A 15,296-nucleotide genomic window follows, 5' to 3' on the forward strand; every position below is an offset into this window, starting at 1 on the left:
TCTGTGGACAATGGATAATGGTGAGATTTAGATAAGACATCAGTGGTATTGAAATGTAAAATTTCTCAGTGAAAACACCCATAGCCTTGCCTTGGTTGGGTAAGAAGCAGAGGGCAGGTGTTTGATGCTGGAAATCAGTGGGATCACTGTGTACATTTATGTAACAATATGCTCAGCTCATCACTTTGTGCAGCCTTGGCCCAGAATTGTCATTAAGGATGAACATGAACCATAGACCTTTAAAAAATGTTCATTAACAGGCTTATTGAATGTTTTCTTCCTCTTGCTATATTTTTTTCAGTGACCACCTGTGCCTTCCCTGCAACTATGCGCCACGTCTCTTCAAATACACGGCTTTTATAATGTTTTTAATAGCCCAATTCCCACTCAGTAGAAAACTAAAGTTACAGCCATAACACAAAATGACAATGAGGCAAAATCACTGAAAACACACAAAGAAATATATGTTCTTCTGACTATTCCATTTTTTTTCATGTCTGGAAAACTATTTGTTTTCTTGAACACTTACTTGTAATTCAGTCCCTGCTAGAAATGTCAGAAATCAGAGAGGCGGATAGGACAGTTCCATGTCTAGGGGTCTCTGGAGAGTTTAGTGTGAGCAAGATTAGGGAAAGTATGTCAAAATGTGTGGGAAAAAACTCATGTGAATGAAAATACAGATAGCTTTTCTTTGAAATGTACGCATTTACTTTTTTTTTTTTGTCTGTAACACATGACTGAAGTTTGAAGGATAGAATAAAATTAACAGCTGTGGTAATAAGATAAATAGAGTACTTCTGCAAAAAAGTAAATTAGTGGGTCAAAAAGAGAGGAGTGAGAGATGTTTGAGTGATTTCTGGATGAGTCCTACAGAATAGCTTTTAAGGTATTTGCAGGGTCACTGTAAAGAAAATGTGAAACAAGTATGATTAGAAAATAAATACTCTGAATCAAATGGTACTTAATATAATTATAAATACTTTATGTTGAGATAAATTACAGTTCCATTTCAATTGTATGTAAAGAAATAGTTCCCATTTTCCCTTTATTTTTTGCGCCTTACATATTATTTGCCATTTCTTGTTCTTTTTAACTTTTTTTTCTGAATGCCAAGTATGTTCGTTAAAATATTAAGAATGTTTAAATAGAAATGTGAGGCATCAAGCATTTCTCTCCAGAACACACAAGAGTAGGTTTTAACAGAACTGCCTATCATCATGCTCAGGCCTACAGCACAAAGATAAGGTTAGGTGCCCCAGGATCTATGAGTTCTGTGGTCTCCATTATATGTATTCAACACGGGGGATTGTATATGATCTGTTTGGACTTGCACAAATCTCAGAAGACTTTATTCATGTTATAAAATCATCGTGAAATATCCTAAATTCAGGTGATTAGAGAATTATTTATGTAATTTAGATAACTCATGTGGTCTGAATGTCAGAAATCCTTCTAGCCTTCAGGTTTCCTTGACTTCTCTGGAGAATCAAGCTAGGTTTACTCATTTTCGTTTTCACTTGTAGCGAAAATGATGCACTGGAAGCGGTAGTCATTTCTGATGCTCCATGGTAGAGTTGCAAAGCACACTTTTAAAAATGCACCTTATTCTGCATTATTTACAAGTTTATTTTTGGCGTGAATGTTTTTTCTGCTATTTCTACTATTAGGCATGTAGAAAAATATACTTGGCTTAAAATGTGTCACACCTTGACAATTGGTCTGCTAATATTCGCCTCATTTATATAAAATATAATACATGTTTGTCAGCATGCAAAGTTCCTGGGGACCTTGTCCCTAGAGTTAAAGCAGGTACAAAGCAGCCATGACATCATGACAAGATACACCATGTGTTTGGAACTTAGAGCAAGAAGATGTGGGTTCATGTTCCAGCCATCCCACTTGCTGCTGTTGTGACCTTGGTTATGTCACTTAACCTCTCTGAGTTTTGGTTTTCTTGTTTAAAATTGTGGCTATTACTTCCTATTTCCACGGGTTGTTGTAAATTTTGTTTGCTCATGCTGTTTCTCATTCCACAAATGATTTAAAATGACATACATCTGTTTAAAAATAAAGTAAGATGTATTTGCCCATTCAGTGCTTTGTAGATTATACAAACATAAGTCACCAGCCATCAGTATAGGGGCCATTTTCATTTCTGGGGAGACCTATCATTCGGAACGAAAGTGCTTCTAAGCACATGTTTTGGAGACTTCCATTTAATAATTTCAAAGAAAGCAAGTATGTGTGACATAGACTGGTTATAAGTGCCAATTTAAAATAAGCCTATAAGAAAAGAAGAGTATCCAAGACCTTTTTGACTGAAGACCATTTGCAACTAATAAAAATATTAGACTCTCACATACTTAAATGCTTGTTAATTGAAAAGAGCATATATGACAAAAAGCTCTTAGGATTAAGTAACTCTTATAAATGGTTTTTATTAGTCATAACAAACATGTACTAACATTTGAGAAAGAATAGAACTTAATTTTATTAAGAGTAGGCCCTGTAATCCCAGCACTTTGGGAGGCCGAGGCGGATGGATCACGAGGTCAAGAGATCGAGACCATCCTGGTCAACATGATGAAACCCTGTCTCTACTAAAAGTACAAAAAATTAGCTGGGCATGGTGGTGCGTGCCTGTAATCCCAGCTACTCAGGAGGCTGAGGCAGGAGAATTGCCTGAACCCAGGAGGCGGAGGTTGCAGTGAGCCGAGATTGCGCCATTGCACTCCAGCCTGGGTAACAAGAGTGAAACCCCGTCTCAAAACAAACAAACAAACAAACAAATAAACAAACAAACAAGTCCCTTTTTACTCAGCTTAAAAACAATGCTTTTGCTGCATTTAAGATTGGTAGAAACCTCAAAAGAACACAGAAGCTTTGAAATATCCATGGCCCACTTGTTCCTTTCTCTAATTCCTTTCATTATCAAGTGCCATTTGCCTTAATCTTGGGTTACTAGCAATGCTATCTGCTCTCTGCATCTAAAGCCTCTGGAAAGATTGCTCTGGCATGGCCTAATAGCTTTTATCAGCTCACCCAGTGGCTCTTACACTTTGATACTTGAAACCCAGAGTTAACTGTCTGGGGGCCAAGCCCTTCTGAAGGAGTAAACTGCTCTTCTCTGTCAATAATGGCAGTTTATGCCAAGATAGCCAAGAGAGCCTCCACACCCCCTTCCCTCTGTCAAAGTGAAATGGAACCTAAGAATGGAAGCCAGTGGCTATTTTTCCATACCCCATCCAACTTGCCATTGCTTAATTCCATCTAATTATCAGCTGGGCATGGTTGCTCAAGCCTGTAATCCTGGCACTTTGGGAGGCCAAGGTGGGAGGATAACTTGAGGTCAGGAGTTCAAGACCAGCCTGGCCAACATGGTAAAACCCTGTCCCTACTAAAGATAAAAAAATTATTAGCTGGATGTGGTGATGGGGGCCTGTCATTCCAGCTACTGGGAGGCTGACGCAGGAGAGTTACTTGAACCTGGGAGACGGTGGTAGCAATGAGCCGAGATTGTGTCACTGCTCTCCAGCCTGGGCGACACAGTGAGACTTTGTCTCAAAAACAAAACAAAACAAAACATTTATTTAAAGAAGAATAATTATAGGGAAATTACTGGATATGCTGTTCATTGCAGCAAGATTGACACTTTCCCTTTTGTTTATATTTTAAGCTGTTATTTTTCCCACTGTATAGTATATTTGGCTGATAGTAAAATTGTTAGTCTGTTTCTGCTTATCAAACGCATGCTTACCTTCCCTCCTTTTGTATAAAAAATGATTTTTAGAGAAATTTATTGCGAGCTTCTCTTTTATTTTAAATAATATATGACTCTAAAATTCTATTTTCTAAACAGTGAAACTATTTGAAAACATTCACTTCACATTACAGTTCATGTTACACATAGAAGGTATAAAAGTCATGAAATAAGTTTGTCCCCTTCTTTATAATAGATGAAACTGTAGCATCAAGGAATACGTAAGAAATACTAGCTTCATAAGAGCTCTAATAAATTTTTTATTAAACAACTATGATTGTCCTTAAAAGTGCTAGAGTTGAGGGACCCACATGCTTGAAAGTGAATACACTTTGGTGGTCAAAATGCCCAAATTTCAATGTAGGGTATACATGCACCTGAATTCTGGGGCTTCCACTTACCGGTTGTGTATCTTTAAATAGTTATTTAAGCTCTTGAAGACTTTATTTTCTCATACAGAAATGGTTCCTAACTCAGGATTTTCTAAGGACAAAATGAGACACATCTGTAAAGTGCCTAATAAAATGTCAGACACACTGCAGCCCAATGGTAGCAGCTGCTCCTGTTGTTTTTGTTATTAACAAACAGAATGAAGGGAAACCAACCTAGAAGGTTAGATTTTCCAGGATCCCTTCTGCTTAGATCAATTTAGGAAACAGCCCTCAGAGAGACTGTAATATCTAGACAGGGAACAGGCAGAGGCTGACTTGGAGGAGCTGGACTGGGAAGACCAATTCTGTGCTGGGAGAGCCACAGTCCCAAAGTTCAGACTTCTTTCTTTCTGCTTTCACAGCGTCGTGTGATGTGACGGTACTATCCCTGCAATTAATCATGTCAATGTCACTTCATTATTTAGTAATGGAACTTTCATATACCTTAGTCATATGCTTGCAAAAAACACAGTCTTTTTCTCTTCTTTTCTTCTCTTCCCCTCCCTCCATAGAAAATATTTACTCCCCATACGAGAATGTTCTAAGAGCTGAAAGGATTCAAGGTCAAAATAACACAGTGAGTGGTTGAAAAGCTGTGTATACACCTTCTTGTTCTTACCCCTTTGCATTTACAATAGCCCTTCTTACAAAGAGACAGAATTCATCTTTAATTTGCTTTATGCCATTCATCCTTTTATATTTGATTGGCTCAGTGATTTCCTTTACTTAAATTTAGCATTTATCAATCACAACTAGCAATGCATGTTATGGTGTTAATGGAAAATTCCACAGGACCCTCTTCACGCTGGGGAAGGGGACCATCTGCTACTTTCATATTAAGATGTCAGGATTTAGAGGTCAATGTGTTTCCCCATCAAGGCTGAAGGCTTTGGGAATCCGGGGAAGTGTCAGGCTCCAAGCAGTATAATGAATGACAGTTGCTGACTGGCGAGGTTCGCATGTTTTCAACAGGGGATATCGCTGTTCCGAATAATGTGCTGGGACTTAGTGTGCTCACACACCCAGCTTGGGTAGTGAGGCAGACTGTGCCTCCCCCCCGTCCCCGATTCTGAGCTGCATTTTCATCATGGAAGAAATTCTACTAAGGTCTTCATTAGTGGCACCCAGCAGGGTGAAGGCTCCATGAGGGCTGATAAGCACTATGGCTGAAAAATGATCAGCCTTTGTGCAGGCAGTTGAAGCTTTAAGTTGCCTGAACTGGAAAGAGTCTGAAGAGGCGATTATGTTAAGCAAGTAATGTGTATTGGTAACATGGAATCAAATTATTAGGGTCAGTAACTTTCCGGCTTTCCCAGTGCATTAAATGAAGACATAATATTGAGTTTGTGTCGGGTACTTCTTGATGCCACATTGTGTCAGCACTGTCCGGTCGTCTGTACTTCACAGCACGTCACCTCTAATTTCATGGGATTATCTGTGCTGTTGCATTATTAGATACTCACAATCTTGAGCTTCCTTTGAACTCACAGCAGGGCAGTGCAAAGTCATCATTATGATCACTTCTGTGCTTTCTTTTGTTATATAGAAAAGTATTGCCACATTCAGAAAGGTAGATGTATCCCACTATCATGCTTCTGAAAGCGTGTATTTATTTGGTGGTAAGGGAAGCTACTGATGGGAAAAACATTGAATGTGAAAAATGTTTTTAAGGACTAGTGTTAGAAAGGTGTCAAGGCAGTGAATTAGTATTAGAATGTTTATAGGACAGTGGTTCTTAAAGTGTGGTCTGATCAGCAGCCTCAGAATCACCTAGGAACGTATGAGGAATGCAAATGCTACTGAATTAGAAACTGTGGGGTGGAGCTCAGCAGTCTGTGTTTTAACAAGCCCTGCAGGTGATTCTGATGCATCTCAAGTTTGAGAAACACTGCTGTAGCATTTATGGAGTACTTGAATGAGATAAATCCATATGTTCTGGGGTATAGCAATAGACAGACGAAGTATCTGCCCCCATGGACCTTATTAAGTTGCAAAGGAATATGTGGTTCTTTGCCCTGATGAAATGTGTATACATACCCAACAGAGCCTATAATTATTGGAGATGCTGTTATATTCTTCATTTGAATTAGGCTGTTATTTTTTCGGTATCAGAGAATGACTAACATAAGATAACAAATAAGTGATTCCTTTGTGCATTTCAGAACCATTCCCCTTGCAATATGTATATCCATGGTCATTGTCACCATTGGCTATGTGCTGACAAATGTGGCCTACTTTACGACCATTAATGCTGAGGAGCTGTTGCTTTCAGATGCAGTGGCAGTGGTAAGTCCAAATTGGGAAAATGCCAAGTGGAATTTAGGTTAATGAGTTGATGCAATTTTATAGTAGTTCCCTCCAGCAGAAAGTGTTTGGAAATTCAGTAATCTTTTCTTGACCTGAATAATAATGAATATTTTAAAAATTTACAGCATACCTTAGCATATTCTATTTAACTGATACATCTAAATTCCTATATGATTTCCCATTATTTCTAATTTCTCATTAAACAATTTTACACGTACATGCTTGAAAATCTGCCGAGGCTTGTTGAATAGAAGGCATTATTCTCCCAGCATGTTTTTAATGGCAGGTGGACAGTTATTGAATCTAAATAAATGCATTTTTATATGCAAATTATAATTTATTCTGTACACTTTCCTGTTTGTGAACTTTTTAAATGCAAACTCAAAATCCTTGCCCCAAGTGTCACTTTAAGAATTTTGATGTGGACCATATAAATTTGGTTTTCTTAGTATATCCTTTTGAATACTAGTCCTGGGATATTAATAAATTTAGGAAATACTGGGTTATTCAAAGTTAAACAGATATTGTTGTTATAATACTACTCAGAATAATAAAGATATCAACATGCGTTCTAACTCCCTAAGATGTGGAGCATTTTATAATTTTATAGTATTTTTCAAAATGTATTTGACACTGGACAATCTTTGTCCCCAAAGATCATAAGACTGTTAGTCTGTGACACATACTTTTATTTTGAATAAAACTTAGCTAGTAAGAGACCATTCACTCTTGACCTCATAACAATGAAGGGTGAAAAATTAAGGACCCATTATCTGACGCCAGTTCCTTTTAAAATAGTTAGTATTACCTCATATCAACAGCATCTACAGAGAATAAATTATCTCATTTCATTTGAACCTGTGTATGAGTTCACAGTATTGAAAAAGACTTTGACCACTGCTCTAAGTCCTACCAGACAATCAAATATACAAAGCTTATTGAAGTCGGGTCAGTCATCTCATCTTTCAAGACAAAGGGCAGCACTTATTCTTTGGGCATAATGTAGCCCACTAATTACATAGCGCCAGCTGCTTCAAGGACAACTAATGAATCCAACACTTTTTTTTTTTTTTTGAAAATACATCGTTCATGGAAATTTGCAATATTGCTCCTATCATGGCATAAAAGAACATTTTAGAAGTTGTGTTTATCTTTTAAGTTTCTGTGGCTTATTGGACTTTTTTTCTAGCTTTTTTATAGAAAACCACAAAAAGAAATTGACAGATACATAAAGGGGAGGGAGTGACTTTATAAACAGAGGTTTAGCTAGTGTGATTTTTCTGGGAAAAATATTTTCAGAGCTAATCATGTATATGATATAAATTATTAAGTCATTAATTATCTTATTTACCTCCTAATCGTGGGAGTGGTACATGAAACACGTATCTGTAATACTTCTCCGTGTACTTCACTAGAAATTATGGTTTTCCAGGCTAAAGAGAAGTTATTATATAGAAAGATTTCTATCTCTAGAAGTCGAATTTCTGATTTGAGCTTTTATCACTTGCCAGAGTCAGAGACAATACACATCATAGTTGATAAAGATTCAATAAATGGATCATTGCTTTTTGAAAGTAGAGAGAGGTGCTTGTTTAGACCTTTGCCTATGGTTTTGCAGCAAGCAATGCCATGGTCCTTGCTTTTGATTATTGTCTACGGAGTTAGTCTGACCCTAACCAAAGAGAAAAATTATAAAACATCCAAGTATCACCAGGCTAATAGAAAGTCATAAAGCAAGTTTGGGTTAAATTGTTTCATTTTTTTCCGCTTTCTGGCAAAGCATTAATTTGCTTCATTCTTTCTTTCACTAGACCTTTTCTGAGCGGCTACTGGGAAATTTCTCATTAGCAGTTCCGATCTTTGTTGCCCTCTCCTGCTTTGGCTCCATGAATGGTGGTGTGTTTGCTGTCTCCAGGTGAGTGAGTTCATGTATTTTCAGAAACACATTTCTGTTTTTGAGATTGGATGTGATAAGGGTAACTTTAAAAAGAAATAGTGCCTCCAAACCTGTTGTTTTTAAAGGGACATGCAAAATTGAAATGTTGGTAAGTATCAACAGCATTTTTTTATTCTGTCCACTAGAGGGCACTGCTTGCCTATTAATAGTTTATTTGGAAGATGGACATGTGGCTTTTTTAAAAATAGTGTTTCCACAGAGTCTAATAACGGCATTTTATTTCTGGTAATATAATTTTCTGTTTCTCTGAAGATGCCAGCAAAAAAGTAAAGTAAGAGACATCAGAAATCACCACCCCACCATCTGTATTTCTTTTGTTTAGTTTGATGTAAAAGTCTTTATGTTTTAATGTAAGATCAAAACCCAGTCAGATAAATGCGAATGCTGCCTGTGCATGTGTGCCTGTGGATGTGCATATGCGTGTGTTTGTTGAATTGGAATCACGACACACATATAACACTATGACTCTAGAACTAAATTCCCCATCAGCTGTTTATATGTAGGGAGAGCTATGCCCAGTCAGATATTGCTATTCCTTCTCTTCAAAGAATAATAAAATGTTGGCAGATTTTGTAAAATTCAAATTTAGATTTCCTATGATGTTTCTCCACCTTATTTGAAAAGTGAAACTTAGGCAGTCACCTAAGAAATGCCGAACAACTTGGTATGAAAACGATGCAAGTTTTCTCTGGGATTTCTGGATTTTTCCCTTTGAAATGATCAATCATGCAGTCAACTCCAACCACATTTCTCTCCCATCAGGTTATTCTATGTTGCGTCTCGAGAGGGTCACCTTCCAGAAATTCTCTCCATGATTCATGTCCACAAGCACACTCCTCTGCCAGCTGTTATTGTTTTGGTAATGCATATTAACAAGTATATATAGATATAACCTTGAATAATAGGTTAGCAAAAACGAATTCCAAACAGACATTAGATAGTACTTCACTTCTCATTCATTGCTAATGCATGTTGTGGTGGAGTTTGGGAGGCAGGGTATCTTCCATCCCTTTTCTTTACTCCATGTTTCTGATGACTGTTTGATGCTTTGGGGCAAAAATCACATCACCTCTCTTTCACCTTTGCAGAAATGTGTAAGGTCTAAGGAAAATGACTAGCTTGGCTCCTCTCATAGATGTAGCACCTCACAGAAAATGATGTAGAGTATTAAATCCCAATTGCTTAAGGAAAGTGGAACAAAAAGCTACAGTCTAAAAAGTACCCAGAGGTATGATCTAGGCACCTTATAATGAAAAGCACACAAAATTACTGAAAGCATGGATAAAATCCTAGACAGTGCCATGATGCTATGATCTAAAGTGAGACATCTGAGAGCGAATGTCTTTTACCATTTGCTCTCAAATGTCTCACTTTTAATCACAGCATCATGATGAAATAAAAGCACCAGAATGTAAATTTGAGTTGCAAAATTCTTTATGCAGAGAAAAGTGTTTGTGAATGTGAGCTACAAAAGACTGTATAAGGTGTAAAAGTCCTCAAATACCCATTAGCAATGTTATATTCATTTCTACTGATGATTTTGTAACATTTCTCTCAACTGGAATCTGTTGTCAGGAGCACCATAGAATGCCCTGAACATTTTTTTTCATGCATTTAATTTGTTTCAGAATGTTTCCTTGAAATTTCTTTTTAAAGTATGCGTACTCTCTGTGCAGAATCTGGACGTTAACATCACTTGTGGGAACAGAATGTATTATTCCGTGAAGAGGGCTTTCGTTTTAAGCCTCTGCTCTCAGTCATGCTGTCCTTGGCATGTGCAGCTGCAGAGATTGCTAAGCTGATCTCTGCGCTTCATTCTTCTCCGTGGTCTTGAGGGTCACACACGGCAAGCACATGGGGAGAGTACATGTGGAGGAAAAAAGGCCAAGTTTTGCCAAGAGCCAACAGAATCACCTATGAGTGTCTGTGCTTCCTGTGTGTGGATAGCCAAGCGCTCATCAGAGAGCATTTACAGAGCTTTCTGCAAATCGTCCAGTTGGGTCTCTTTTACTGTTTATTATTGATTATTTACTAATCATCCCAATCTTTGAGACTTTCAATTTTGAGTCATCAAATACCCTTTCTTTTACTCTTTGAAAACATATGATCTTCTCTCAAATGCAAAAGGAACCAACATTCATATAGAATTCCACTAGAATAAAGTGTAATGGCGATGTCACTCTCATAACGTTACTGGTGTGTAAATGGATTATGACAGCAGAATATAGAAAATAGATGAGTCAAATCCAGGTTTTAACCATAATGATGGTTTATCAGTATACATAATCATTTAGAAAGATCATAATGCATAGCGAGGTTATTGTCATTTATCATCTGTGTTTTCATTGAATTCACCAAGCTTGGCCTTTCTCCCTTTCCCCCTCAGCACCCTTTGACAATGATAATGCTCTTCTCTGGAGACCTCGACAGTCTTTTGAATTTCCTCAGTTTTGCCAGGTGGCTTTTTATTGGGCTGGCAGTTGCTGGGCTGATTTATCTTCGATACAAATGCCCAGATATGCATCGTCCTTTCAAGGTAACCTCAGCAATCTTGATGGGTTTACATAAATCTTTCACCTAATACCTAGTCCTCCGATTGTCATAACTTGATGATGGGGAGGTTGGGCTGGGGGCAGCAGCCTACGGAGTCAAAATGTTTAACTCTTTCAGGCAGTGCTTTCCTACTGGATTTATTTTAAGTTGGGAAAAGTATAGTTCATCAAAATTTTTATGTGATGTGCTGAACTTGGTCTTTCACATTTTTGAAAAATGACGGTATGAATAAATGTTTGGCATGTTGGGTTTTCATGAATGTGTTCAATGACCTGATAGAGTCAAAGTATGGGCGACTTCTGTCTGTCTTTATGCTGGGGTTGTAGACAGCCTTGCTGACAAGGAGTAAGGAAGACACTTCATTAATGCCAATTCCAAAAAGGTGGCTGCTGTACAAAACAGGCATTTTGAGTACTTAATGCTGTGACTTGTTACAATGCTCTTTCTCTATATTACATACTCTAAAAGGAATAGGAATGTAAAGTATACAGGGAAAGAGAAGACCTATAAATTTACCACCTAATGCCCATTTACCATGAGTAAGCATTTCCGTTTTGGAGACCGGAGAAGATGCTTGTCATCTCCTTCAGACTTGAACGCTCATGGATCCATTTGACCTCACTATTTATTTGCTTTTAGGAAATAGCATAAATAATGATGTCAGTCATGTTGTCAGGAGTTGTTTCTAATAATATTCATTGCCTAATGCTGGCAGCATCTTTATTAGCGGTTGAATAGGAGTTGGCCTGTTTTATTCCTGTCAGTTCTTATTGTGAATCTCAACAGAAAATCAATATGCACTGAAAGACTTTCACATGTAACAAGCAGCCAGTCCTCTTGACTCCACATTAAAGTGAGTTCTAATCATAATTATCAATGAGCCAATCTTTTTCAATCAAAATCACAAATCGTCATGGTGTTTAACTAGTAAAATAATTCCAACAGAACATCTCTAATAAAAATATCCTTTCTTATCCTTAGATTTTGTTCTATCCAAATATTTAAAAAAAATTTAAATTAAGTTGAGTTACATTTAAAGGAGTATGTTTGATACATTATCTGTGTACCATGAAAGAGATTTTGCTACTAAGGTGAGGCACGTTGGTGCCTGTCACCTGGTCACATGACTACAGCTTATCACTGAAGTGTGTCTCATGACTGACACGCTCATCTCAGACCCAGCTTCTGTGGCTTGAACATGTTTGAAGTGGCTTTTTCTGTGTTCTGTGTTCCAGATCCCGCTGTTCATCCCAGCTTTGTTTTCCTTCACGTGCCTCTTCATGGTTGCCCTTTCCCTCTATTCGGACCCATTTAGCACAGGCATTGGCTTCGTCATCACTCTGACCGGGGTGCCTGCATATTATCTCTTTATTATATGGGACAAGAAACCCAGGTGGTTTAGGATAATGTCAGGTAAGAATTTTCAATACTTTCAGGACCTTGTGCAAGACCATGTAGAAAACCCACAAAGGTGTACATACATAATATACTTGACATTTCAAAATATAAGTGGCACAACTGATGATTTGAGAACACTATTGCATTTTAATTGGAACTGCTTTTTGGCAGGTAAGACATTTAAGGTATCACTGTTGAATCTTTTAAGGATATCATTTGGGCTTCTGTAATCACTTCTTAGGAGAAATAGCTTTGTTTTAGATGAAATTTTATCAGTAGTTCTCTAAACGACTTAATCTCTCTTTGAATCCCTTACTAACTCAATTATTTTTCTTCTGAGTTGAATACAGTTTGGTGATTCTATATCATAACATGTAACCTGATGAGTGACATGAGATTTATTGGGGAGTTAGGCAGTGGCCGCAAATGTCTTAATTGTTGTGACTGTACACTACCTGGAAAGGAAGGGTGACTCATGAAGGATCGTAATAAAAAGAACAATGAAGAGAACAATAGCAGCATCCACATATGTGTGCACATGTCTGACTTTAATTTTTTTTTTAAATGTTTTACTTTAGTTTCTGGAATACATGTGCAGAACATGCAGGTTTGTTACATAGGCATACATGTGGTATGGTGGGAGTGTAAATTAGTTCAACCATTGTGGAAAACAGTGTGGCGATTCCTCAAGGATCTGGAACAGAAATACCATTTGACCCAGCAATCCCACTACTGGGTATACACCCAAAGGATTATAAATCATTCTACTATAAAGACACATGCACACATATGTTTATTGCAGCACTATTTACAATAGCAAAAACTTGGAACCAACCCAAATATCCGTCAATGATAGACTGGATAAAGAAAATGTGGCACATATACACCATGGAATACTATGCAGCCATAAAAAAGAATGAGAAAGAATTAGTTCCTCTTTGCAGGGACATGGATAAAGCTAGAAGCCATCATTCTCAGCAAACTAATACAGCAACAGAAAACCAAACACTGCCTGTTCTTACTCATAAGTGTGAGTTGAACAATGAGAACACGTGGAAACAGGGAGGGGGCAAGGCTTTATTTAATTCTTACAATATCCTGCTGAGGCAGGAATAATTATTATCTCCATTTAATAGGCTTTGAATTATAGCATGAGAGAATTCATGTCACTTGTTCCAAGTCATACAGATATAAAGTAGAATAGCTGAAATTCAAACGCAGGCTGTTTTAAGGTAGAAGTATCACGCTGGGGGTTGTGAGGGTGGATTAAAATAGATTGGGGCTGAAGACGGAATATGGAGTTTGGTGGAGACTGCAGCAATCCTGATGAGAATTGAGGGGAGTTCTGAACACAGGCGGTATCATCAAGGTCTGAGGGAAAGTGAAATATACTAAAAGGAAAAACCAACAGGACTTGGTGACCAGCTAAATTGGGGGAGGAGAAAGCATAGTCGATCACTAGGTAGGAAGGGTTCTTAGGAACAGCCTGTGTTGAAAGCATATCTCTCTGTCAGAGGCTTTCCTGGTCCTTTCCCCTACGTGATCCATGTGATCATCACAACCAATGCTCAACAAGGTTGATGTGTGAGGTGCTGTTATTCTCAAGTACAGATGAGAAAACTAGTGCTCAGTAAAATGGAGAATTTACTTTTGAGTGTACTATTTTAAACCACAGAACTGGGATTTGAACCCATATCTGCTTGACTTCTAAGTTCATGCTCTTTCTGGACTGGATCTCTTGTAGAAGGGAGAGAGAGAGGGGTAGCTAGGTAACAAATACAGCCAGTGGGGAAGGTCTATTCTTGCTGGTGAATTTGGGGAGTTTAGAACGTTGCTTTCATATTTCTTCTTTGTTTTAATTTACTTAGTTTACCATAATTAATTTTTAAAATTTCAGTTAAAAGTTTAGGGGGATTTCTGGTTAAATTATTAATAAATAATTTCATTGTTACTGAAAAACAAACAAAAAAGCTTGATATGCATATCGAATCTCTAGTGTGCTATGCAGACTCATTTAGAAGCCAGTCCTTTAAAGCCGAGTTTTGTTAATACCTTTTATTAGCCTTCAGCTGGAATTTTGCATCTTTAGATCTTATACTACTATTTATATCTGGCTCTTGTTTCCCCAAAGAAATGTTACTGTACAAATGAGGTGTTTATGGCTGGCACAGGCGCACTGATTGCCTTAACTGAGTATTTAATCTCTGTTTCTTCTCAGATCGCACTAGTTTTCTATGGAATGTTTTTAAGTTTTCTGTGTTCTAGACACTAAATATAGAGCCTATTCTGAGGGAAAAGGGAGCCTAATAAATAACATTTAGCATTAGGGTTGCTTTATTCATTGCTAACATTTAGGAGACATTAGCACTCATCGCTGTGGGCTCCATGTCCATCTCCCCTACTAACCGAGACTGTTAAAACCCCTGAGCAGCATAGAAAATTAAGAGCCTTGAGGAAGAAAGAGCTGGTGGTCCTAGAGTTCGCCTGAAATGAGAGGGAGCACGATGAAAGAGCGAAGCCACTGTTCTGTCCCATTTCAGCGGGCATTTTGTTCCTTCTGTTTGGAGTCAGCCAACTCTAGAAGTCCTTTCCTCTTGCTAACAAACATGTGTGTGCTTTGTATTATTTCTCTATCGGTTCATCTCAACAAGCAGTCTTTATGTGTGATCCTTCATTGATGTCTTTTGGTGCTCATATAATTTTGAAGGTTTTTGTATTTTTTTAACTTTTTGCTATTTTTCTGTCTCTAATGATGTTTTGAACATTTCCAAGGCCTCCAAATTTAGTGTTAGCCATTTGTGAAACCAGCAGCAATGGAGTAGTCCCATAATGGTTATTTGGTTCTCAGAAATGCCATTAAGTCTTACCAGGGAGCATGGCAATTCTGCTT

The 15,296-nt window shown here is 37.7% G+C and overlaps 1 protein-coding gene across 1 annotated transcript in view; it reads left to right on the forward strand.

Moving 5' to 3' along the window:
• SLC7A11 (solute carrier family 7 member 11) overlaps positions 1 to 15,296 on the forward strand; it is a 76,816-nt gene that overhangs the window by 49,779 nt on the left and 11,741 nt on the right. The window contains exons 7-11 of the mRNA XM_002745351.7: positions 6,354 to 6,477; positions 8,310 to 8,413; positions 9,218 to 9,314; positions 10,842 to 10,991; positions 12,244 to 12,421. Coding sequence (XP_002745397.1) covers positions 6,354 to 6,477; positions 8,310 to 8,413; positions 9,218 to 9,314; positions 10,842 to 10,991; positions 12,244 to 12,421 — 653 coding nt within the window. The remainder of the gene's footprint in view (positions 1 to 6,353; positions 6,478 to 8,309; positions 8,414 to 9,217; positions 9,315 to 10,841; positions 10,992 to 12,243; positions 12,422 to 15,296) is intronic.

The sequence above is a fragment of the Callithrix jacchus genome, chromosome 3 (assembly GCF_049354715.1).
Source record: "Callithrix jacchus isolate 240 chromosome 3, calJac240_pri, whole genome shotgun sequence".
NCBI lineage: Eukaryota > Metazoa > Chordata > Mammalia > Primates > Cebidae > Callithrix > Callithrix jacchus.